Here is a 25,124-nt window from a genome sequence, read left to right as displayed (position 1 = left end):
TAGTTAGGGTTTTACTGCTCTGAACAGACACCGTGATGACCAAGGCAAGTCTTATAAATGATAACATTTAATTGGGGCTGCCTTACAGGTTCAGAGGTTCAGTCCATTATCATCAAGGCTGGACCATGGCAGCATCCAGGCAGGCATGGTGCAGGAGGAGCTAAGAGTTCTATGTTTTCATCCGATGGCTGCTAGCAGAATACTGACTTCCAGGGAGCTAGGATGAGGGTCTTAAAGTCCACGTCCACAGTGACACACCTACTTCAACAGGGCCACACCTTCTAATCGTGCCACTCCCTGGGCCAAGCATATACAAACCACGATATTTGGTTTACACTTCCAGATCACAGTCCATCACTGGAGGAAATCAGGACAGATTCAAGCAGGGCTTGAACCTGGAACCAGATCCTGGAGCCTGGAAGCAGACGCTGAGGCAGACGTCATGGAGGGGTGCTGCTTATTAGCATGATCCTGGCTTGTTCAACTTGCTTTCTTATAGAACCCAGGATCGTCAGCCCAGCGATGGCACCACCCACAAAGGGGTGGGCCCTCTCCCATTGATTACTAATTGAGAAGATGCCTTACAGCTGGATCTCATGGAGGCATTTTCCTCAACTGAGGTTCCTTCTCTGACAACTCTAGCTTGTGTCAAGTTGACACAGAACCAGCCAGTACACCGGCGCTGGTTCAGAGTCGGACACTGGGCAGTTTAGGAGTTTAAGTTCTTCAGGAGTTTAAATACAGCCCAATTTTGGGAAAAAGAAATTTCCTGGTAACAATGATCTCAATCTCATGTGCACAATAAAGCTTACAGCATCGTAAGTGCCTTGGGCAGGATCAGATGTGGTCTTGGTCATACATATTTCAGAGTCACCAAACTACAAAGTACATGTGACATCTCCCCTAAGGATAGGTTCTGTAGACAGAAACAATGCTAAGGAGTCTGGGAAATCTAAGATAGACATAGAGTAGGGGGTGGGGGCTCGGGCGAGGCCTGGCCCTACATGTAGCACAAATCACCAGATTATAACTACATCCATTCCTAGCCTTTTACACACTACATACACACCAAAGCTCACACTCTTAGCCCACAGAGGTGTGACACTGACACTAGCTGTGAGTGAGAAACCCGCCTGATCCCGCTGGGACGGGAGGCGGTGTCAGTGCTTGGGTTCCTGACCGGTTGGAGCGACATAGCGCAGGCCCCGCCTTCAGTGCTAGCACCACCCCATGCCTCCCACACCGCCTCCCCAGCACAGCAAAAGCTCATTGGTCGGGTGGTGGCCTCAGCAGTCCGAGCCATGGGGACCCTAGCCACCCGGGCCGCCTGCTATGGGGCACACCTGGCCCTGGCTCTGTTGCTGCTGCTGTCGCTGTCGGGTCCATGGCTGTCGGCTGTCGTCCCCGAGACTCCACCTCTCTTCAACGTCAGTCTGGACGCGGCCCCGGAGCAGCGCTGGCTGCCGCTGCTGCGGCACTACGACCCAGACTTCGTGCGCGCCGCGGTGGCGCAGGTCATTGGGTGAGCGCTGGACAGGTCCAGTGAACTTGCAACCGGGTTCTGCTCTTTCCTGGTGCTGCACCCCTGCCCTCTCACCGCTGCCTCGCTATCCTCCCCACTGCTCTGTGCAGCGTCCAGTAGGTGGCTGACACAGCAAGGCCGGTTCGGCTCTCAAGTTTGGGGGAGTCTTTGGTGGCACGCACGTCTACCGTAGGTTTTCCGGGTCAGGGTAACGTACAAGGTATCACCTAGTATGCTAAGCTGCAGCGTAGGACGTGCAGTCCACGAGCCTCCTCGTCCCTGAGCAGCCTGGCTGGCCTTCCTCTCCATGGAGGTTAGCACTGGAGGTAGCGATGATTGATTGCTCTACCATTGAGTGTATCTCAGCCCTTATAATTTTCATTTCGAGGGACTCGCTGGAAGCTGGGAGTTTGACTATACTCTAGTGAGTATATGGACAACATAAATTGGATTTGGTGATTTGTTTTTGTTTTGTTTTTTGTTTGTTTGTTTGTTTTTTAGGGGGTGGGGCAAAGGTGGGAGAGTGGACCCGAGAGGAATAGGAAGCGTGTGACTGGGATGCATTGTATGAAATTCCAAAATAGAATAGAATAGAAATGTTATGATGGAGAAAAGAAAGAAAGAAAATCTCGCTGTGAAACGTAAGCTGCCCTTACTTACAATCCTCCTGCCTCGGCCTCTTGAGTAGCTAGGATTACAGCCCTGCACTATCGTGCCCAGGTTTGTTCCCTCCGGTTTGGACGCTGGGAATGGAGCAGCACAGCAGTGATTCAGCTCTGAAAATAACCTAGATTCTTAACATTCCTCTCCCGTCGTCCCCGCACAGAAGCCCTGTCCATACTCCGAGAGGAGAAACAAGCTCCCTGCGTTTCCTTTCTAGCAACAGAGTTCCCCAGTGGGTACTCAAGACGATCGGGGAAATCGTGTGGAAGGTGGAGAACTTCCTGCCTCAGCCCTTCACTGACGAGATCCGCGGCATTTGTGACTTCCTCAACCTCAGCCTGGCCGATGGTATCTTGGTCAATCTGGCCTATGAGGCTTCGGCGTAAGTGCCCCATGCTAGGATGGGTTAAAGTCAATTAATTGTCACCTATTGGGGACTCATGGCACCCACAATGAATGGAGGAGATACGTTTGCTTTGAGATAGGTAAGACAAGATAATGACTGCAGTTTGGAAGTCACCTTAGGTCTCTGACTCCCCAGGGAAATCAGAGCAGCATGTGTCTGGAGGACTTCCAGAGGTGAGCGGCTGCTCTCTATGAAAAGCCTACTTTTATCTCGTCAGCGATCTAGAAAGCATCTCACTTTCCAAACTATCAAGGCCTTGGAACTGTTGCCTGTCTGGCCAGGCGTTGTGCACTGTTACTAATGATGTAAGGACACTTTATCAAGTGCTGCTACTGGGAAACTCTCTCGTGCCTGAGCTGGTTGCCTATTCTGTTATGTTCTGTGTCTTGGTGTTCTTGGAAACCAATCACAATAGAGGGCAGTTAGAACTCCTTTGTACAGTTTGCCACAATAAGCTTGCACCAGAACCAACCACCCAGCAGCACCTATGTATGAGTTTTTATGGCTTCTTGCCTTTATAAACTGCTCCTGGGAGGGACCCCAATATAAAAGAGACACCTGCACCCAATATAAGAAGCTATTTGGGATAAGACTTCCATTTTGAGTAGGGATAGAATAAAGTTTAAGTCCCTAAGACCTCCCTGGGAATTGATGTCGTACTAGACAGAAAGAGACATGGACATCCTGGTAGAAAAGTTAAGACATGGATGTTAGGCAAGGCAAGTCCCCCACCATAGCTGAATACCCCAACCAATGAGAACAGGATAAATGTGGGACATGTTCCTAGGGAAATTCCCTACCCCTATATCCATGGTGGAATAACTTAACACAGATGTTTGTGGTTTCAGGCTTAAAAGCTCTATAGGATTCTGGCTGGTGGTCACAGTTCAGCTCCTGAGTTAAGACTGTATCCCTGATTGATCAGTTTTGGGGTGTGTGTTCAATAAAAAAGATAAACAAACAGGGCTTCTGTTTGCCTGAGATCGATATCTGAGTAGTTTGTGAGGCGACCTCGAAAAAACTACTCAAGAGCTGGGGAGAAGGGTATGTAGATAACAGTGCCTGCTGTCGATAGAGTGGACCTGAATTCAGATCCCTGGCTGGTATACCCCATGTGCCTGTAACCCAATCATTGGGGTGGGAGAAGAGAGGGGGATTATGGGAGCTTGTCACCTCAAGTTCAATAGGAGAATCTCTCCAAAAGGTAAAGTGGAAGGCCGAAGAGATAGCCTGGTGGGTTAAGAGTGCTTATCCAGTATGAGCTCGTGAGGTCAATCTCATGGCAGGAGAGAATTGATCCCCGCTGCTTGTCCTCTGACCTCCAGAAGCACGCTGTGACACATGCACACTCCTCTCTCCCACGCAAATATAAATACGATAGAAAATCAGTAGAGGAAGATCCCGTTGTCCTCTGGCATCCACAGGTTACAGAAAGGTGCAAATCTACCCAACCATCCCCCAAAACCCTGCTCAAAACACACTGTCCAAGAAGTTTTTGGAACTATATTCTTTTCACACACTCTCCTGCTGTGACCCTGCAGTGGGCTCACCTTTCCTTTATGTGAGGCTCTCCTTAGCCCCTGGTGTGGTCCTCACTGCGACCATGCTGTGCTCATTCTCACACTGCTCTTTCGGAGTCTGCTTTCGAGGGGGGCTAAGTCACAGAGGACTCTGGGTACCCTATACCCCCATCGATGTGGAAGGTTCCATCCTAGGCAGAGGGCAGGAGGATCCTTACATGTTTGTAGATTCAGCAATAGGTCCTGGGGTGAAGAGAGGACCGCCAAGGTTTCTGCCTTTCAGATGATTGCTTTGTTTGTTTGCTGAGTCAGAGTTGCCCTGTGTGACTGAGACTGGCCTCCTACTGTTGATCCCGCTGCCTCAGCCTCCACAGTGCTTGCACTATGAAGTGCTACACTTATTTCCCACCCTGCATGGACATCTTTTTTTTTTTTTTTCTTTTTTTTTATTGGATATTTTATTTACATTTCATATGTTGTCCCCTTACCCCATCCTCCACCCATCCGGGAACCCCCACCCCCTTACCCCTCCTCCTTCTTCTCCTTGGATGTAACCCCCACCTACCCCCCCCCACTCCCACTTCCCCACCCTCAAAATTCCCACCCCCTGGGGCATCCAGCCTTCATGAGGTCAAAGATCTCATCTTCCACCTGTGCCCAGCAGGGCCCTCCACTCTTACATATTCAGCTGAAGCCCTGGATCCCTCCATAAGTGCTCCAGGGCTGGTGGTTAGGACCCTGGGAGCTGTGGTTGGTTGGTATTGTTGCTCTCCTCATGGTGCTACAAACCCTTTCAGCTCCTTCAGTCCTCACTCTAACTCCTCCATTGAGAACCTCATGATCAGTTCAATGGCTAGTTGTGAGCATCTGCCTCTGAATATGTCAGACTCTTGAAGGCCTCTGAGGAGACATCCATATCAGGCCCTTATCGGCATGCACTTCCTGACTTCCACATCAGCATCTACCTTTGGTGACTGCACATGGGATGGATACTCAGGTGGAAAGGTCTTCAAATGGCCCCTCCTTCAGTTTCTGTCCCTCACTTTGTCTCCATATTTGTTCCCTTGAGTATTTTGTTGCTCCTTCTAAGAAGAACTGAATCACCCCCACTTGGTCTTCCTTTTTTATGAGCTTCATGTGGCCTGTGAGCTGCATCTTGGGCATTTCAAGGTTCTGGGCTAATATCCAATAATCAGTGAGTGAATACCATGTGTGTTCTTTTGTGATTGGCTTACTTCACTCAGGATGATAATTTCTAGCTCCATCTATTTACCTAGGAACCTCTCGAATTCATTGTTTTTAATAGCTGAGTAATACTCCATTGTGTAAATATACCACATTTTTTGAATCCATTCCTCAGTTGAAGGACATCTGGGTTCTTTCCAGCTCCTGGCTATTATAAATAAGGCTGCTATGAACATAGTTGAGCATATGTCCTTGTTATATGTTCGAGCATCTTCTGGGTATATGCCTAGGAGTGGTATAGCTGGATCCTCAGGTAATGCTATGTCCAATTTTCTGAGGAACTGCCACACTGATTTCCAAAGTGGTTGCACCATCTTGCAGTCCCACCAACAATGGAGGAGTGTTCCTCTTTCTCCACACCCTCGCCAGCATCTACTATCACCTGAGTTTTTAATCTTAGCCATTCTGACTGGTGTGAGGTGGAATCTCAGAGTTGTTTTGATTTGCATTTCCCTGATGACTAAGGACACTGAACATTTCTTTAGGTGCTTCTCGGCCATTCGAGTTTCTTCCATTGAAAATTCTTTGTTAAGCTCTATACCCCATTTTTTAATAGGGTAATTTGGTTGTCTGGAGTCTACTTTCTTGAGTTCTTTGTATATATTGGATATTAGCCCTCTATCAGATGTAGGATTGGTAAAGATCTTTTCCCAATTTGTTGGTCTGCATGGACATCTAGTAGGTGCTTATAGCTTTTTGGCTACCTTAAGAAGAAGGAAGGTCACCCCTGCAGCCCGGAGGTGTGTGTGTGTGGTACATGCCTTTAATTCTAGCATTCGGGAGGCAGAGACAGGCACTCGAACTCTGAGTTCATGGCCAGTCTGGTCTACAAAGTTCCAGGACAGCCAGGGGGTTGTTACACAGAGAAACCCTGTTTCCCCCTACTCAAAAATTGATTAACTAATTAATTAAAGATATTTTTTAAAGAGATGAAGGTGGGGAAGTTCTTGGAATGACAAATGGTTCTATGGCAACCTCCCAAACTCAGAGGAGCACAGTTCCTAAGAAGCATTTGAATTGCCTTTCCTGGGGGAAGGAGCTTCTGCTCAACTCATGTGCTCAAAAGGGACTCAGTTAACCTTACTATCCTGTTCCTCGACTTCCAACGGCGTCCTCTCTTTTGGCTTACTAAATGAAAAAATCAGAGCATCTCTCACCAAGTCTGTGATGCAAGCAGATTAAAGCAAACGTTCGGGTAAAGCGATTCTAATGTTGTATCTCGGATTACAGTGTTTCTTAAACTGCCTAATTTTCCTTTTAAAGCGCCCTCAGGTTCAGGTAGGAAATGCTCTGTTCTCCCTCATGAAGGCTGGGTGTGTGTGAGTGCTGACTGTGCACTAACTACTGAGTCTTCCTGGCCGCAGCTGCCTAGAAGCACAGCCCTGTGGGGAAGGTGGTATTGTCTGTTAGGATGAGGAAACCAAGCCTCGGAGGGACGGAGCTGGTGAGCTCCAGTGCTGCTCAGCACAAGTCTCCCCATGCCCAAAGCGGACGCATGTCCTTGTCCCCTGTGCTCCTGTAGGAAAGGTCACATTGAAAGATTTGCAAGCCAGAATGGTGGTGTATGCCTTTGATCCTGGCACTTGGGAAAAAGGGTCTGAGGCAAGTCTGGTCTAGAAGGTGAGTCCCAGGGCACGCCCAAAAATGATTTGGAAATGATAGTCACCTTGCCACCATTTAGAAAATATCAACTTTGAGACCACTTCTACAAATGTTAACCACTCACCAACTCACCTGGGTCCCCAACCCTACGTGAGCCTTCCAGGCCCAGATCAGAAACCTTAAGAATTGAAACATCACCAAAATTTCTTCTTTAGACAAACCAATGAGGTAATACTTGTTTTTTCCTAATTATAAATGTAACATTGATTTTAAAATTAAATTAAATTTAAATTTTTTTTAAAAAGTAATCTTGGATCATTACAGAAAATCAGTAATACAGAAAAGCTTGTTTAAAAGATTGATAGATTGATTTTTGTGACAGGATTGCCCTGTCTGGTCTGGAAACTGTCTATGTAGACCAGGCTGGCCTCAAATTCACAGAAATCTACCTGGCTCTGCTTCCCAAGTTCTGGGTTTAAAGACTTTTGTCATTATGCCCAACTTGGAGTTCCTCTTAGTTATTTTAATTAGTATTTGTGTGTGTGTGTGTGTGTGTGTGTGTGTGTGTGTACTTGCTCTAACAATAATGGGGACAGGGTAGCTTGGGCTAGCTAATTGAGTTATATAATAATGTGTTAATAGGTAACATAGCAGCAAGCAGAGGGATGAATAGAGTTCAGAAGTCTAGCTGTGCCCTGCATACACACGGGACATAAGGGAAGATGAAACTCTTTTTTTTTTTTTTTTTTTTTTTGGTTTTTTTCGAGACAGGGTCTCTCTGTGTAGTCCTGGCTGTCCTGGAACTCACTCTGTAGACCAGGCTGGCCTCGAACTCAGAAATCCACCTGCCTCTGCCTCCCAAGTGCTGGGATTAAAGGCGTGTGCCACCACCGCCCGGGAAGACGAAAGTCTTGTTTGGTATACCCATACATATCAGCATCCGGTGGGCCAATGACAGGGTCTAGATGCGTTGTGTCCAGTTGTATTTTCTGGCTGGAACTGTAGTTCCATATTCTTGTATAAGAGCATATTATAGCATTTATGCTTGCGATAAGCAAGAAAACCTGATGCTTTGAGGATTTGTTTTAAAGACAGAAATCTCACTGTCTTTGTTTTTGTTGCCTTCATTCATGTTGGGCTTTTCCTTTGCTCAGATTCTGCACCAGTATCGTGGCCCAAGACTCCCAAGGCCGTATTTATCATGGCCGGAACCTGGACTATCCTTTTGGAAATACCTTACGAAATCTGACGGCGGACGTGCAGTTTGTAAAGAATGGGCAGGTACAGCCATGCGCGCGAGATGCAGAGACCAGGAGCAGGAACAGCCATGCGCGCGAGATGCAGAAATTGGCAGGGTGTCTCATCTGGAATAGAAGCCCTTTGGGAGCCCTGCCAACTTAGGTACTTCTCCCTGAAAGAGCCAGACAGCAGGTTGGGGGAGACGGCTCAGTGGATGAAGTGGATGTGTAGGTGCGAGGACCAGAGTTTGGATCCTCAAAACCATACAAAGCAGGACTTAGCAGGTGTCTGTGATCCCAGTGCTCGTGTAACTCAATGAGAAGCTCTGAGAGAGGCCAGCTAGCCTGGCATAGACCCTCTTATATGGTGAATAAGAGACCCTCCCTTAAGGACTGTGGATGGCAAGGTGTGACACCTGAAATTGTCCTCTGACATCCATACGTGCACAGCAGCACATGCAAGTCCCTCCTTTCCTCGATTACAAATAATCCTCAAACCATCAACTTCCTGAGAAAAAACCACGAGAGGTGTATATCGATTATGCCCATAGGAGGGCGAGTCAGTCATTGTTTTGAGGGCCTGGACTTAAAGAGAACAGTTTCCTTTAGGTACATTGTTTGGGGGACGTGATCAGCCTTGCAAAGGTTGTGTATACTCTGCACCTTCCTCTGCTCTCCTTGCTCTGGTGGCTTCTGGAACAGGGAGGGGCTGCACGGTGGCGAGGGACACCCAGCTTTAAGGTGGGGTAGTCCTGGGTTCGCACAGTTCTGCCATTCCGTTGAGAATTACTCAATCCGGTTACGCAGGCTCCAGCTCAGAGACATTAACATTTGCTTCATGGAAATCGCTGTTAGGATGAAACTGGTGTAAAGCTTGTTGTAGGGCTGGATAAACGGTGGCTAAATCCTGGGCTGGCAGTGGCTAAGGACGCTGGCTGCTCTTACATAGGACCCAGGTTCAGTTCCAGCACCTACATGGCACCTGAAAACCATCCACAATTCCAGTTCCAGGGGATGTGTTGCTCTCTTTTGACCTCCACCGCATCAGGCACTCATGGGGACTAATATGCACTATGGTCACGTGACTGGAAGCGTTTGGAGAGCAGCATTGATCAGGCAGTGGTGATGGAATGTGCCGAGTGTACCTCGGCTGTGCAACAGAAAGGAGCATGGGGAGGCGTGGTTTGACCCTTAAGGACAAGGATTATATTCTCTGTATTCTTTGCATTTTGCGGTTGATTCAGCAATAACAGAAACATATTTACTGAATACTCAATTGATCACCTGATAGAGAAAACCTTTCTCTCGTAAAAGATTTCAAGCAATACAGAAATATTTAATGAAAGTTTCTCCTCTCTCAATTTTGTTCACTTAGTTTGATATTATTGACAGTTTTTTTTTTTGTTCACCTCAAAAGCACAGTTGTAAGCAGCAACAATGGTAATACAAATGGATAATCAGTTCTTTTTAAAAATTATTTACTTATTTTTATTTTATGTGTAAATGTGTGAGACCATGTGCATACAGGAGTCTGGAGAAGCTGGAAGGGGGCCCAGGTCCCCCGGAACTAGGGTTACAGTGGTTGTGTGTGAGCTACACACAACCTTAAGTAGGTTCACATCACCAAACCCAGGACCTCTGCAAGAACAGTGAGTGCTTTTAACTGCTGTCATCTCGGCAGACCCCTAATCTCCAAAAATTTGCTAAAATATCATTATGACATGATGGAGTGGTTATGCGAGTTTACCACCTTGTGCTTTTCTATAAGGAAGAAATATTCTTAGTGTCCAAGAATTAAGTGTAGTCAACCTGAAGTATTCATTCGACGGTTGTTATTTCACTAGCTCCTGCTTATGCTGGAGGTCCCACAGGAACAGTCTGTGCAGTGGCTTTGTTTACGGCGCTTAGGTGATTGTTCCCAATCCATGCAGGGTGTTGTTTTTATACAGAGGACTCTTAAGTAAGAAAATGTTTTTGCTAAATTCAGAGCAGGTTGTACAGGGTTGGAGAGCTAGCTCAGCAGGAACACTCCAGGCCTAACAGACTCATGTGCCCTAAACCACGTAGGAGTGAAGCTATGTAAGATGGGCCAGACCTCAGCCTTCAGCCCCCTTCTGAGTTTTTCCCAGGGGCCATTGTTCAGCCATGGTTAGATTGTAAGCATCATGGGATGAGGGTTTATGTTAACTGCCTTGGAAGAGCTGGTTGGAAGTTCATTTATGTAGAAATAAAATGCAGAACTGCAAAGAAGGACACCTTACAGCTTCCCTGAACAACGATTGCAAGCAAAATGTGGTTTGGGTTTCCTAACTTTGTTCCTGCCTCCTTGGGAGTGAGAGTGTGTTCCCTCAAGATTGAGGGCGTATCATGTGAATGACTTGACAGGAGGATTGTGGGATTTTGGGGTTCCTTTCGTCTTCCCCTATGGTTGCATTTGAATGAGGCTTTAGGTTTATTTTATTTTATTATTTTATGTGTATGTCTGTGGGACTGGGTGTATGTGGGTGTACCACGTGTGTGCAAGTGCCCTCAGAGGCCAGAAGAGGTAGGTAGATCCTGTGGAACTGGAGTTGAAAGCAATCATGTGCCACCATGCGGGGCTGGAACTAAACCCATGTCCTCTGGAAGAGCATCAAATGCTCTTAACCACTGAGCCGTCTCTCCATATCTAGCTCCTAAAAGAGCTTTGTGGGGTTTTTGTTGTTGGTGGTGGTGGTTGTTGTTTGTTTGTTTGTTTGTTTGTTTGTAACTCCATTGTAGGATTTTGTGGGACTTGAACTCTGGTCTTTTGCAAGAGCAGTATATGCTTTTAACCACAGAGCTGTCTCTGTTTCAATCACAGGGTGAATGTGCTCCCCTTGCGATGGAGATGGGGGCCTTTAAGGGGGCACTCGGGAAGTCTAGGGGAGCTCATTTAGAAAACTAATGCCTTCTTCCAGACAGTTCCGTCACCCTAAGTTATTCTCACAGCCAGGTGAAGTGAATCCGAATAACCCTGCAAGCAAGGTTATTAGTTTAATATTAAGTTTCGTTGAGTTTTGTTAGTGAGACAGAGTTTCTCTGTGTAGCACTGGCTGTCCTGAAACTCACTATGTAGATAAGACTGGCCTCAAACTCACAGAGATCTGCCTGCCTCTGCCTCTTGGGTACAGGGTGTTAGGGATTAAAAGCATGTATGACCACACCTAACTTTGATACTGTTTTAAAGATAAAAATAATACTAATCTAGGTTTATTTACTTTCTCAGAATATAAAAATCTTAATTAGCCTTTAATCCCAGTACTTGGGAGGCAGAGGCAGGTAGATCTCTGTGAGTTCAAGGCCAGCCTGGTCTACAGAGTGAGTCCCAGGGCAGCCAGGGCTACACAGACAAACCCTGTCTTGAAAACAAATAAACAAACAAGAAATATTAGTTAGCTTTTATAAACAATACAAACTGTACACCTTTCTAAATTCTTCCTTGAATAAACAAAGCCTGGTACTGAAGATGGTTGCTGGAGGTATCTTTCAGCCACTGTAGCTTGTGACTTGGTTTATGGTGATGAGAACAGGGCTAAAGGAAAGCTGGGTGTAGGGTGGCTTGTTTTTTCTTAATTTACAAGATTGATTGATTAATTAATTAATTTTATGTATATAAGTATACTGTAGCTGTCTTCAGACACACTAGAAGAGGGCATCAATTCCATTACAGATGGTTGTGAGTTACCCTGTGGTTGCTAGGAATTGAACTCAGGACCTCTGGAAGAGCATTCAGTGCTCTTAACCACTGAGACATCTCTCCAGCCCGTAGGATGGCTTTTAAAGCATTTAAACTGTAAAGCATCTGTTACGGGTAAGCTGCTCCACTTGTTCCCCCACAGAGCTTGCATGTCCTCAATTCCACAGAGCTTACATGTACAGTATCAGTCTCTTGTCATGAACTCAAAACAAGTTTCTGGTCAGACTCCATTTGCTACTGTCAGTATGGAAGTCTTTTGGGTGAATAATGTTTCACAGACACACAGAACGCACAGGGTTAGAAACAGTCAGTTATGCTAAATTTTTCAGTAGTCTGACTGAGCAGCGAGTCTGGTAACTACCAGGACTCCTGTGTGATGACACTGGATGGTGTAGAAAGTCATCTGTCTGTATCCTCTGTCATTTGTGTCCAAGGACCAGCAAAGTCCTCTGATAAAGTCACAGGCACCACCTGAATTACTTCTTATATTGCCAAACACATTTACTAAAAGTTTGGAGAGCCAGGCTTGGGGGTGCATGCCTTTAATCCCAGCACTTGGGAGGCAGAGGCAGGCGGATTTCTGAGTTTGAGGCCAGCCTGGTCTACAGAGTGAGTTCCAGTGTCCAGGGCTATACAGGAAAACCGTGTCTCAAAACACCTAGATAGATGGATAGATAGATACCCATTTTTTCTGTTTGCTGAATTCTTTCCATGAACACTTCTCCCAACTCGGCTAAGAACTTTTGTTCTAGAATGCTGTTTCAGAGTTTCATTCTGTTATGCTCAAACCTCTAAAAAAAAAATCCCAGAAGCTGGGTATGGTGGCATATACTCTTAACCCCAGCACTCAGGAGAGGCAGAGGTAAGCAGATCTCTGTGTTCAAGGCCAGCTTGTCCTACATAGTAAAGCCTCATCTTAACAACTAACAACTCACTCACTCACTACTCACTCACTACTCACTACTCACTTACTACTCACTACTCACTCCTCACTCACTCACTCCTCACTCCTCACTCACTACTCACTCACTACTCACTACTCACTACTCACTCACTACTCACTACTCACTAATCACTACTCACTCACTACTCACTCACTACTCACTCACTACTCACTACTCACTCACTACTCACTCACTACTCACTCACTACTCACTACTCACTCACTACTCACTCACTACTCACTACTCACTACTCACTCCTCACTCACTCCTCACTCCTCACTCACTACTCACTCACTACTCACTACTCACTCCTCACTCCTCACTCACTACTCACTCACTACTCACTACTCACTCCTCACTCACTGCTCACTCCTCACTCCTCACTCACTCCTCACTCACTCACTACTCACTCACTACTCACTACTCACTCACTACTCACTCACTACTCACTACTCACTCACTACTCACTCCTCACTCACTGCTCACTCCTCACTACTCACTCACTACTCACTACTAACTACTCACTACTCACTCACTCACTACTCACTCACTACTCACTCACTACTCACTACTCACTCACTACTCACTCACTCCTCACTCACTACTCACTCTCTACTCACTACTCACTCACTCACTACTCACTCACTCACTCCTCATTCACTCCTCACTCACTCCTCACTCAAAAAACTGCAGGAGCATGTAGGGAAATTAAGAGATTTCAGCGTCTATTCTGTTGAGCAGTAAAGTAATGCCTTTTTTTTTTCCAATTTCAGATTGTATTCACGGGGACCACTTTTGTTGGCTATGTAGGACTGTGGACAGGTCAAAGTCCACACAAGTTTACAATTTCTGGTGATGAACGAGGTAATTAAAATAAACTCTTGAGTATTTTAAACCAAATCCTTGTTGAGGTTTTCTGGGTGCTTCCTTCACTGGCTTGACCAGAAGAATCTGTAGAAGGAACCTTCCAGCACCAGGACTTCCGCTTGCTGAGGGGAGACAGAAAGTAGCCCGTGACTGTGGAGGGTGATCTCGGGTGCTGGTTAGAACCACAGGAGTGAAGGAAGAGCTGATGCGAGGCACAGAGGCATGGGGAGGGGCAGACCTTCCCTGACCGTTGTGATCCCAGTCTCTGTCTGCAGAGGCCAGAGATCTCTGTGGTCTGAAAGCCATGGACAAGGCTACAGGTGTGACAGTTGGTCCATCGCAGAAATGAGACAGCGTCTGCGTAGTTACGGCAGGGAGGACATTGGAGCTGCAGAGGAGACTGAGCATAACGAGCACCTGGAGTTTTAAGCAGAAGAGAAGCCATGAGGGAGTCTTAGGTGGAAGAGTAAACAGATCTCCCTCTGTTTCTCTGTCTCTCTGTCTCTGTCTGTCTCTATCTCTCTCTCTCTTTTTGTCTATGTCTGTGTGTGTGTCTGTCTATGTCTCTCCGACCCCCTCCTCTCCTTCCTCTCTCCCTCCTCTCTCTCTCTCTCACACACACAGACATACACACACACAGACACACACACACACACCACTAGAATTTCCTTGTATCAGCTGGGATTGCAGACACACCACCATGCCTAGACCTGGTTTATGGTTTTGACCCTTACTTTGGCTTCTTGGTAGAGCCTGGACTGTGTTGGGTTAAGATAGAGTCAGAAGAACACGGGGGAGATATCCAGTTCATCCAGAAATCCGTTTTTCTGTCCACAAGCAACATTTGTGAACCTCTTGGATTTAACGTGCAGGTATTCAAACATTTTCTCATGGAAGGAGGCAGAGCTGACCCTAGAGACCATGCAGGACGTAGGGCTGGAAACTGAGGCTACGAAGTGAAGCAGTGGCTGATGGAGGAAGGGGAGTTCTCCGGCTCATCTCCTGGGGCCTGGGCCAGTTAGTTGAGTTGTTTCATTTGCTAACAACTCCATGTCATTGCCCAAACTTCAAGGCAGTGTTCAGTTCCATAATATGTGGAAAGCCCAGAGAGAGGTGACCTCTTACAGCTGTTCCTAGGGACTTGGAGAGCAAAGAACATTCATGTGACGTTCCTCACCTGATGACCCCTGACCAGCATCATGCTGTTATTGACTCATTTGGATGAGCCCCCCATCTCAGTATTCAGCTTTTTATCCCTGTGTATTTATTCACATTTTTTTCAAACATCAGTCATGAATGAATCTGAGTTTCAGCCACAGCAGGACAAGGCTGAAAGGTGGTTTTTTGGTTTTTGGTTTTTTTTTAAGTGTGTATGTGTGTGTGTGTGTGTGTGTCTCCAAGTGTATATGTTTATTTAAATGACAGGCTTTGACTGGCTTTGATCCATCATCTTGTGAATTAAGATGTTTGTTAAAGTGGTTATTGGAACATGAGCAATTTAAAGAAACCGAGTTAGTCTGTAACGTACACATTTGATGAAAAGCTGTCATATTTAAGCTGGCTAAACACCCCACCCCCGTGTGCCCCCCCCGCACTAAATAAATATATAAATTTTAAGGAAGAAATTCAGGCCTTTAAAAGCTGGACACTAGTAAAAAAAAAATCACTCTTCGTTAGCTAAAATTTCTTTCATATTAGCTTATAATATAAGGAAAGAAAACACATTTTGTGAATGGGGGCCAGCTACATGACTCAGCAGGTAAAAGCACGTGCAGCCAAGTCTGTGGATCTGAGTTCAATTCCCAGGACCCACAAAGTGGAAGAAAACTGATTCTTGCAGCTGTGGCCACACCTAAACACACAGTAAAAATAAGTATGTAAATAAGTGTCATAAGAAAACTTTATTAATTAAGATTATTTTTCATGTGGATGGTGTTTGGACCGTGGGCTGACCGATGCTTCTTCATGCACGCAGATAAAGGCCGGTGGTGGGAGAATATGATCGCGGCGCTTTCACTGGGCCACTCCCCCATCAGCTGGCTTATCCGCAGAGTGAGTAGCCTGCAGTGTGGACTCCGCCTCGCCGCCCCCACCCCCCCGCCCCACCCGCACTCATCTAAACAGACTGACCACGCCGTGCGGCTTCGCTTCCTTCACATGACCCCCGTCCCCTAAGAAGAAGCATTTTAGTGTTTCCAGAGGCATCTGTGACGTTCCATAGTAAACATCAGTGGTAAAGCTGGATACTACTTAACAGTCACAAGGGCAGGTCTATACTACTGGGATAGAGACAAGAATGTGGTGTGATTTGTACACAGCTCAGCTCTGATCTGTACGGAGGCACCTGGCTGCTTTAAAGGAAGAGTAACGGGATAAGGAAGGGGTGATCGGAGACATAGAGTAGACACACAAAACAAATGTAAATAGAGTAATAAAGACATCTCATCTTTCCAGCAACATATACCAGGCTGGGGAACTCCCAATGTCTTGTCAAGGTCTTGTGGGTTCCGTGCCACATGAGAGAGCCTTTGGTGACCCTAGCTTCTGAATTGTCCCGTCATCTGGCCCCTTTCCTATCCCTGTGTCTTAATAGGACGATGACTGTAAAACGTCTTCTCTCGGAAAGTGACCAGCAGTGGTCATGAAGGTGGAGGGGCCGGAGGGTCATGCCGCAGGGTGTTCTTGGCAGCTCAGTTTAGGGAAGGAGCCCAAACGGAAGCGGGGAGTCAGAAGGAAGGTGACCCCCTCCACTGCTCGCTTCAGACCTTTGCACATTTTCTCAGATTTAGTCTGTCTCCTCATTCCAGTGTCACGATGCCACAGTTCCCAGCCATTGCCAGTTGAGGTCACTGATCTCAGTCCCACAGCCGCTCCACAGCCTGTAGCCGCTCTCTCAGTGAGACTGCTGTTTGTCTCTTGGTCCTTGAGCTCTTGTGCTCCAGATAGGTTCCCTACTGTGGCTTCCATGATTACTTCACCGTGTCACTGTTGCCTGGTCACGTCTTATGTTATCGGAAGGTTTCTTGAGAGTGAGATCCTGGCTCCCCCCCCAGCACATTGCCCAGACCAGAGCAGTATTCAAACAGTGGTTACAGGGAGAATAAATGAATGGGAGGTGTGGGCTGTCTCATACCAAGTCTAGGTGAGCCCAGTGTGGGACTGACTGACAAGCTGTCCTGAGAAATTCCTGCCGCCGCTAGAAGTTCCTCAGCCAAAGCTGAGGAGTTTTGTTATTTCCTTAGGAGTCCCCATGACAGGATGAAGCCAGAGGAGTTACAGGTTACAGCCTTGGCTTAGCATAAGGAGAGCCAGAGGAGTTACAGGTTACAGCCTTGGCTTACTTAGCATAAGGAGGTTTGGAATGTGTGTCCTGCAATCTGGGCCTTCCCCTTGGATGAGCTTGCCAATACTGGTTTGTCTTTTTTGTTTAGACCCTGAGTGAGTCAGAAAACTTTGAAGCAGCTGTTTACACGCTGGCCAAGACTCCCCTCATTGCCGATGTTTATTACATTGTTGGGGGTACATCGCCCAAGGAGGGACTAGTCATCACCAGGGACAGAGGTGGCCCGGCGGACATTTGGCCTCTTGACCCTCTGAATGGAGCGTGAGTAGAATTACAGTCTCTTTATCAAATCTTTATTTGCTGAAGTAGGAGTTATTTTTACATTTAATATTTCTTCTAAGTGTCGCTGGATAAGACAGGTTATTGTACTCTACTGCAGGTGGTTCCGAGTTGAGACGAATTACGACCACTGGAAGCCTGTACCCAAGAGGGATGACCGAAGGTAGACTCTTCTTGGTTTCCTGTCCTGTTTCGTTGAGATAGGTCCTTACCATGCTAGTGTGGAACCTACTTTAAAGCCTAGGCTAGCCTCAAATGCAGAGTAATCCTCTTGCCTCAGCCTCCTTGTACTATGATCAGAGGCATGATACCAAGCCCGACACATAGACTTCCAATGTTCCTCATGATCAGGAGACTATCCCCTTCCTACAACAGGAAAAGCAGAGCCCTCCAGGTGCTGCCTCCTTCCAGAAAATATACCTGGCCTCTCCCTAGGGCCTGGACAGGGTGTGGAGGAGCAGTGGGGAGGACCTCTTAGTAGGTGGTATTGGCTGGAGGGATGAAGTTAGCCCTGGCTTCGGGGTCAAGGAGCACTGGATCCTATCATGAACCCCACCAATGATTCTATGGGGCCTCTGGGGCCTTTGCTCATCTACCTGTGAGTGTGAGGGAGGGGCTAACTAATGGGCTACAGTTGTAAGGCTTTATTTGGAAGGAAGTCATTTCCCATAAACCAATTAGTCAATTAGCCTGCTGATACAAGAGCTTGCACCGCGCTTTCTAATGTAGAAACACTATGAGTCATCTGGTTACAGGAAGTAAGTATACCTCACTAATCTCTATTGCACCACATGTTTGGCAATAGTCAATTTCTGCAGCTACTGCCCCAATTTTCTTGAGCATGAGGTTGAGGGAGTCCAGCGGAATGAATCCCACTGCAAGTGGGACCCAGCAGACACAGGAAGGATGCTTAGAAACTGTTTTGAGGAGAATCTGGGCCTTGTGCTGTGCCTCTCAAAATGATATCTGATGAGACTTGGGGTTTTCAGAAGCACCTAGTGACTGTCGCTCATTGTTCTTATAGAACACCAGCCATCAAAGCCCTAAATGCCACAGGGCAAGCTCACCTCAGTCTGGAGACCCTCTTCCAGGTAACTCTTTCAATGCTTACCTTACCTGGGGTGTAAACCTCTAAAATCAGGAGAAATGTTGCAGTAAAAGTTCTATACTGTTGAAAACATTTTTAAAAGCACATGATGGTTTCTGAATTTGGCTCTGTGTAGGTTAAAGTATCCGCCTTCACCTAAGTTTGTCTTCATATTGAGAGAAATAATCATAGCTTTAATATGTTCGTTGTTCTAGAAAGAAAGGACAGGGCTGAATTATCCTGAGATACACTGAAGTGTTAAGTGGCTATATTCTTTTTATATATATATAAAATGTGTGTGTATATGTATGTGTGTGTGTGTTGTGTGTGTGTGGTGTATGTGTGTGTGTTGTGTGTGTATGTGTGGTGTATGTGTGTGTGTATACGTGTGTGTGTGTGGTGTGGGTGTGGTGTGGGTGTGGTGTGTGTGTATGTGGTGTGTGTGTGTGGTGTGTGCATGCTCACGCCACACCATACACAAGGAGGTCAAAGAACAATTTGTGGGAATTGTTTTCTCTTTCTACCACATGGGTTGCAGGGATTGAACTCAGGTCTTCAGGCTTGGCAGACTTGGCAGCAAGCTCCTTTACCTGCTGAGCCATCTCACAGGGCCAGTGGTTATATTCTTACACATACTCTATGTGTGTTTCTTCTATGTTTTCATAATCTGATTTTTTCCTATGCAGGTTTTATCCATGTTTCCTGTTTATAACAAGTAAGTTATGTGTTCAGCACGTTCCTTCCCATTCACCAGGAAAAATGTTACTGTGGCCAGGTCAAAAGCCCCCACACTATCAGGTGACTAGCCCAGCCACCTGCCTACATGCCAGTTAAAGACACACGAACTGGGGGAAAGCAGAGGAGTTTCAATCAACATGCTGAGAAGGCCAACAAATAAATGACTCTGTGAGTCAGAGCTGGTCTTCAAGGAATTGCAGGTGGTTAGATTTAAATAGAGGAAGAATGGAGTCCGACATCCAGAGTAGCTCCTCCTGGTAGGGCATGGTCTGGCTGCTCACTGTCCCCGTTCTGGTTCTGCAGGGTTAAGCCTTGAAATGAGTTGATGTAGTTTAGGCAAGCACCAGTTTCTAGATAGGCACTCCCTGACAGATTAGCTAGCGTGCTTGTGTGCAGCAGGTGAGCAGTGGGGAGCAGTGAATGAGCAGAAGCAAACTGGAGGCAGGCTCTGCCCGGCTTTAACCTGCTTTTTGGTTACCTTGTTACAACCTCACACACATCCTGGCTTGTGGGAGGGGGCGGTGCAGGGTGGCGGTGGTGGGTGGTGGTGGTGGTGGATAGGGGAATGGGTGGATGCAGAGTGGGGCAGGGCGTGGGGGTGGGGAGGGGTGTCAGAGTGGGGTGGGGAGCAGATATCCTTGATGGAGACCATAGTGAACAGGGCAAAGCAACGGGGACAGGTGTTCTAGTTTGAGGAAGAGGGTCGGGTAAACATATCACAATCAGGCAAGGAATTCAAGAAAACCAGACCAAAGCCAAGAGGATGGGATGACCTGGATAGTGGAAGGAGATGGGTGGTGACATGTTTGTCCTTCAGTCTGCACAGACAGTCCTCATTGAGTCCCTGTTAGGACTGTTTGTCACCTTCAAGTTTCTGCTCCCCCCACCCCAGCTCACTGTGATTTTTTTTTTAATGTATCTATTGTTTTGGGTTTTAGAAATATTGTTAGCCAGGTGGTGGTGGCCCACATCTTGGGAGGCAGAGGCAGGTGGATCTCTATGAGTTCAAGGCCAGCCTTGTCTACAGAGTAAGTTCCAGGACAGCCAGAGCTACACAGAGAAACCGTGTTTCAAAAACAAAACAATAAAAAAGTTTTTTTTAAATATTGTTTTTATATTATTGTTGATATTAAGTATTATTCCTCCCTCTTTTAGCCCATGGTATTGACTGTGACAGTCTGTGAGCTAGGGTTTCTCTGGCAATCTTTCCCTGGAGATCTTCCTCACATACTCTTCTAAGGGCAAGGCCATTGGAAGCTTAGTTTGCTCTGAAGGGCAGCTGTGCAAGAAGTTGGAGAGGGGCCCCTTTTCAAGCAAAGAACAGGCAGTGGTCTTGCTAGAGGTAGGTCCACATATGGCTGACTGCTACTCACTACCACAGCATGAACTTTGAAGAATCAGAATTTAGGCCAGGCAGTGGTGGCGCATGCCTTTAATCCCAGCACTTGGGAGGCAGAGGCAGGCGGATTTCTGAGTTTGAGGCCAGCCTGGTCTACAGAGTGAGTTCCAGGGACAGCCAGGACTACACAGAGAAACCCTGTCTCGAGAAAAAAAAAAAGAATCAGAATTTAGAAGTGCGACTCGGATCGAAATAGTGTTTTGGAATAGGAAGACAATCTGCTTAGACCCTCTTGGTTTATGTTTTAAACATTCTACCTCTTTGCATCCTTATCCTGCATCCCAGGAGATGCAGGAGGGTAATATGAGGGAAGGTGACTTATGTGTAAGAATTTGTCTTGTTATTTCAGCTACACAATTTATACTACAGTTATGAGTGCTGCCGAGCCCGACAAGTACATGACCAAGATCAGAAACCTGAGCTGAAGGTGAGCAGGTGAGTGAGTGTGCCCATGCTTCAAAGAATTTGACAGATTGTTACTGCTTGGGTAGGGTGACAAGTGCTTCTCACAGACGATGATGACCTTCCTAAGACTTAAAAGTACAGTACATATTCTGACAAGCATTTAGCATATGATACCCAATCAGTAGGTATTTTATTTTAAAGAGTTTATATGACACTGAACTCTCTCAGTGTCTCTGCCCAGCGCCCCTTCACAGACTCTGCTCTCAAGGCTGGCTGCCATCTCCTCAAATACGAAGGGGCAGATATTTAGGAAAACCAGTTAGTCTCCAAAGCAATTGTGAGGCTTTGAGCCTCAGAAGGAAGATCCTGAAGGGCAAAGGACCCCTACAGAATTTACCTGAAGGCACCAGTGAACTCACAGGGAAAGGAAAGATGTAAGGAAACTGGGGTCTCCTTCCTGTGTCCCTAAACTCCACCTCTGGACAGTACCAGTTGTCAGGGCTCTTCTGCTCAGGTATCTGAGTTGTTAAGCCTGACCTGATGGGTAGGTCAATCTTTTGTCATGGGAATGTAAAAAAAATTACTGTTTGAATTTAAATCATGTATTTTTTTTCTTCCCTACCAGGTGATTTATCATCAAAAAGCTGGATTTAGATGTCTGAGACTGGAAATATTGTACCATTTTTCCTGAGCAACACCAGCTCCCTTCTCAGGGAGCTTTTCTGCCTTGTGGAGGGAGAGGTCTCTCGGCACAAGTCTGGAGGAAGAGGACAGAAGCCCACTGTCTTGCATCCTCCTGACTTCCTGGTCCCCTTGAGCTTCATTAACAACCCACCCTGGCTTGAACAACTCAGATAACTGGTCTCAGAGGTCAGGCTGCATTCGACCAGTCACAAGTGTCCTGTGATTCTGTGTTCGCACTCCTACTTTTCCACTGAAGAAGGGAACAAGATGGCCGTCATGTGGAAGGAAGCCTTGTGGACAAGCCCCATAAGAAAGTTTCTCCTAAGGCTGGGGTGAGGCTCAGTGGCAGAGTTTGCACCATTAGATAGATAGATAGATAGATAGATAGATAGATAGATAGATAGATAGATAGATAGACAGACAAAGGTTTTCTCCAAAGAGGAAGGACCTCTAATTTGAGTAGAATTTGCTTGAGGGTATTTCCTCTGACCTTTGACTTCATGCTTTACATAGTGGAAACTCACTTTTTGTAAACTTCTAATGTATTTTTAAAATATGGACCTTTTAAAAAATAAAACTACTTTCTGAAAATTGTATGACACTAAATAATTTCCTGTCATTCTTTATTGTTTGTTAAAACAAAATGTCAAAAAGTGCTAGCTGCACTTTGGCTAGTTTGTAGGTTATTTTTTCCCACCCTTCTCCACCCATTTTCTTGCACTCTTCAAACCCTAGATAGGAGAGAAAAAAGGATAGTGGAGAGAGGGAGTGATTTTATCATTACACTACTTTCCGCTGATTAGGGATGTCAAGTCCCTTGGGGCATGTTTGATCTTTGCTGCCAGGATATCTAATTGCTTCTTCTTCTTTCTACTTAACAAACCACAACCATCAGCAATCAGCCAACAACCTACCTACCCAGGCTCTAGCATTTATATATCCTCCAAAAAGTCCCCAGAATTCCAAACATCACACAGTCGCAGAAAATATCTGCCTCTGCTAGAGCATGAGGCAAATCACAGTCATCTGCTTCAAGGTGGCCTTATATCCCCTGGGATACCTGGGACCAAAACAAAAACGTATTCATATAATATTTCTATGTTTTTTTTTAAAGAAACCAAAAGTACGAAATTCTCACCACAAGATGCAATCAGGGAGAATAAAAAATTTCCAAGACATCGAGTGTTGTGTTCTACCTGTTTACCCTGAAACTGTGAGCTTCTGTTTTTAAATATAGTTTATTATTTTATATTTCCTACTGGATGTAGGAAAGGGAACTGGGTATAGATTTCTTTGCAAATATTCATGGAAGAATTAATACCTGTTTAACACACTCAAGCATCTTAGGTTCACTGAAGAATGACCTGGGGATGTAGATTAACAATTACCTCAGCTACATCCTAAGGGGATTCTGTCCATGAGAAAGGCAGGATATTTTAAGTAAGTTTTGCAAACAGAAGAAGCCTCCACATGGGCTGCAGGAAGCACCCTGTGTGGCTCCTGTGGAGCAGCTTGAGCAGTTGGCAACCTGCAACTCATCTCTGTGGGGTCAGCACTCTCTGTTTCTGGGTTAAGGAGCTCAGGCATCCGGGGCTGGCTTTGAGAGTGTACCTCCTAATCCAGAAGAGTAAGAAGATTTAGGACTGGGGAAATCCTCCACCCACCACAAGAAGTGGTGCCATACTCTGCAGACTTGCCTTCAGTCCCCAGGCCTCATTTGACCCAGGCTGCTGCCCAGGGCTTGGAGGTGGATATTGTGAATGTCACATGGCACTTGAAATTCATTGCCAGGGTAGTCGGTGTCATCCTGCTCTTTGAGAAGTCAAAGGTGGCGTCATATTGTTAGACCTGCAGCCCAATCAGGCAGTTCCATCCACCAACTTTGAAGACAGACTGTGATCAGACATATGGCTAGGTGCCTGCTTCCTTGGGTCTCAGAGTCAGCAACACTCCTAGAAGGTAAGTCCAGACTTCCCAGCCTGTGGGTCAGAAATGGATGAGACCATGAAGTCAACCAATGAATTTAATATGGGAGGGAAAAGGGTCATTGTGGACAACAGAGATAGAAACCTAGCTCCCTCCGTCTCCCAGAGCATCCTCAAGCGTTCTCTGGCCTCTAGGGACCTCCATCCAGGCAAGACCAGGATGTGTGGCTTCCATGAATGAAAGCCGGTATAAGCAGAATTGGATATTAAGTACATTTCTAACATAGATATTGTGCACAGGGATTAAGAGAGAGAGGACTTTGGGGAAACAGTGAGACACTCCCACACATGGCTGTGGACTTGTGGATGAGAGTCAAACTTAATTAAGTGTCGTTATAGTGGGTTTCTATAGTATCTTAGTAGTTTTTAAGTGACCTCTCTAAGGGTTGATAAGAATGTCCCCCAGGAGACACAGACAGACAGACACACTCACGCATGCACACACTTACTTTTTATTTTACGTACATAAATGTTTGTGTATGTCTGGTGCCTGTGAAGGTCTGAAAAGGGTGTTGAGTTCTCTGAAACTGGAGTTATAAATGTTTGCAAGCCACCACGGGAGTGTCAGGAATTGAACCCTGATCCACTAAAAGTGGTTAAAGTACCAAGTGCCCTCAACACACACGTGCCTGTACACACATACACACCACACACTCTTTAACTATTTTTTCGACACTGCCCAAAGAGTATTGTAACAAGACTAAATATTGGAGACTTTTTCTTAGTAAACGAAGTTATAAGGTGGGTTTGTAAGAGGCACTTGTTCAGGGCATGTTCAAGGTTATATAGGTTTCTTTGGTTTTATAGAGCAGTTTATTCACCCTTGATCTTTGTAGGAATTTGTACATCATTTTGGCCTAAGTAAGCATATCTCTGTTGCCTCCAACAGAAGAGAAGTCTGTGGCTAGCACAGAGTGCCTTACTAGGCAACTGTGACTTCAACAAAGATGCTAGAAGTTTCCTGACTCTATCAGCAGGACAGGGAAGCCAGGTTCCAGGACCACAGGCTGTTTTTCTTGTCATCTGTCCCTCGCATACCTTTTCCTGTTACTGTCATTCTCTCTACTTCCGTTTGGTTTGGGGATGAAGGTCAGTCTGTTGAAGGGGCTACGCTAGTGATTTCTGGATTTCAAGGCCTGACAACCAACTTTTCCTCCACTCAGGAGGCTCAGTTACTGAGCAGAGAAACAGGTTAAAAAGAATGTTGTAAGGCCTGGCTGACTTGTCAAGCCCTAGAGGGCCAGGGAGCCCCCCTGACAGAGTGGCAGAATTCAGAAGTCATTGAGATTTACAAAGACTGGTCACAACAAACCTCAGGTGTGGCAGCTGTTTGTCACTGTGAGAGGAGCCTGTTAAAGTGTGTGAGGCTCCTTCAACCTTCCAGGAGCGTGGTGTGTGTGTGTGTGTGTGTGTGTGTGTGTGTGTGTGTGTAGTGTGTGTGTGTGTGTGGTATGTGATGTTTGTGTGTGTGGTGTGTGT

At 46.2% G+C, this 25,124-nt stretch overlaps 1 protein-coding gene across 3 annotated transcripts; it reads left to right on the top strand.

Moving 5' to 3' along the window:
* The first annotated feature begins 1,299 nt into the window (after nucleotides 1-1,299).
* Nucleotides 1,300-22,266, top strand: Naaa (N-acylethanolamine acid amidase). 3 transcript variants are annotated; one of them, XM_028789183.1, is made up of 11 exons: nucleotides 1,300-1,522; nucleotides 2,403-2,567; nucleotides 8,113-8,239; nucleotides 13,632-13,722; nucleotides 15,701-15,777; nucleotides 17,157-17,329; nucleotides 17,448-17,510; nucleotides 18,372-18,438; nucleotides 19,121-19,149; nucleotides 20,921-20,998; nucleotides 21,602-22,266. In XM_028789183.1, exons 1-10 carry the CDS (start codon nucleotides 1,302-1,304, stop codon nucleotides 20,994-20,996), a joined length of 1,089 nt encoding a protein of 362 aa, XP_028645016.1. In that variant the 5' UTR covers nucleotides 1,300-1,301; the 3' UTR covers nucleotides 20,997-20,998; nucleotides 21,602-22,266. The 3 variants fall into 3 exon arrangements, with proteins under 3 accessions (XP_028645016.1, XP_028645015.1, XP_028645017.1); XM_028789182.1 differs by having other exon boundaries at nucleotides 20,921-21,006; XM_028789184.1 differs by lacking the exon at nucleotides 1,300-1,522 and adding an exon at nucleotides 1,755-1,946 and having other exon boundaries at nucleotides 20,921-21,006.
* The last annotated feature ends 2,858 nt before the right edge of the window (nucleotides 22,267-25,124 follow it).

This window comes from Grammomys surdaster, unplaced genomic scaffold (genome assembly GCF_004785775.1).
Source record: "Grammomys surdaster isolate TR1022 unplaced genomic scaffold, NIH_TR_1.0 125793, whole genome shotgun sequence".
Taxonomy (NCBI): Eukaryota; Metazoa; Chordata; class Mammalia; order Rodentia; family Muridae; genus Grammomys; species Grammomys surdaster.
Note: the sequence above shows the minus strand (reverse complement) of the source record. Positions and strands in the feature narration are given on the sequence as shown.

Excerpts from the sequence above, each read along its gene's own strand:
- Naaa (XM_028789183.1), top strand. The coding sequence starts at position 1,302 with ATGGGGACCCTAGCCACCCGGGCCGCCTGCTATGGGGCACACCTGGCC. Across the intron at positions 2,568-8,112 it reads CTGGCCTATGAGGCTTCGGC|ATTCTGCACCAGTATCGTGG; the intron begins GTAAGTGCCCCA and ends TCCTTTGCTCAG. Across the intron at positions 15,778-17,156 it reads TCAGCTGGCTTATCCGCAGA|ACCCTGAGTGAGTCAGAAAA; the intron begins GTGAGTAGCCTG and ends TTTTTTGTTTAG.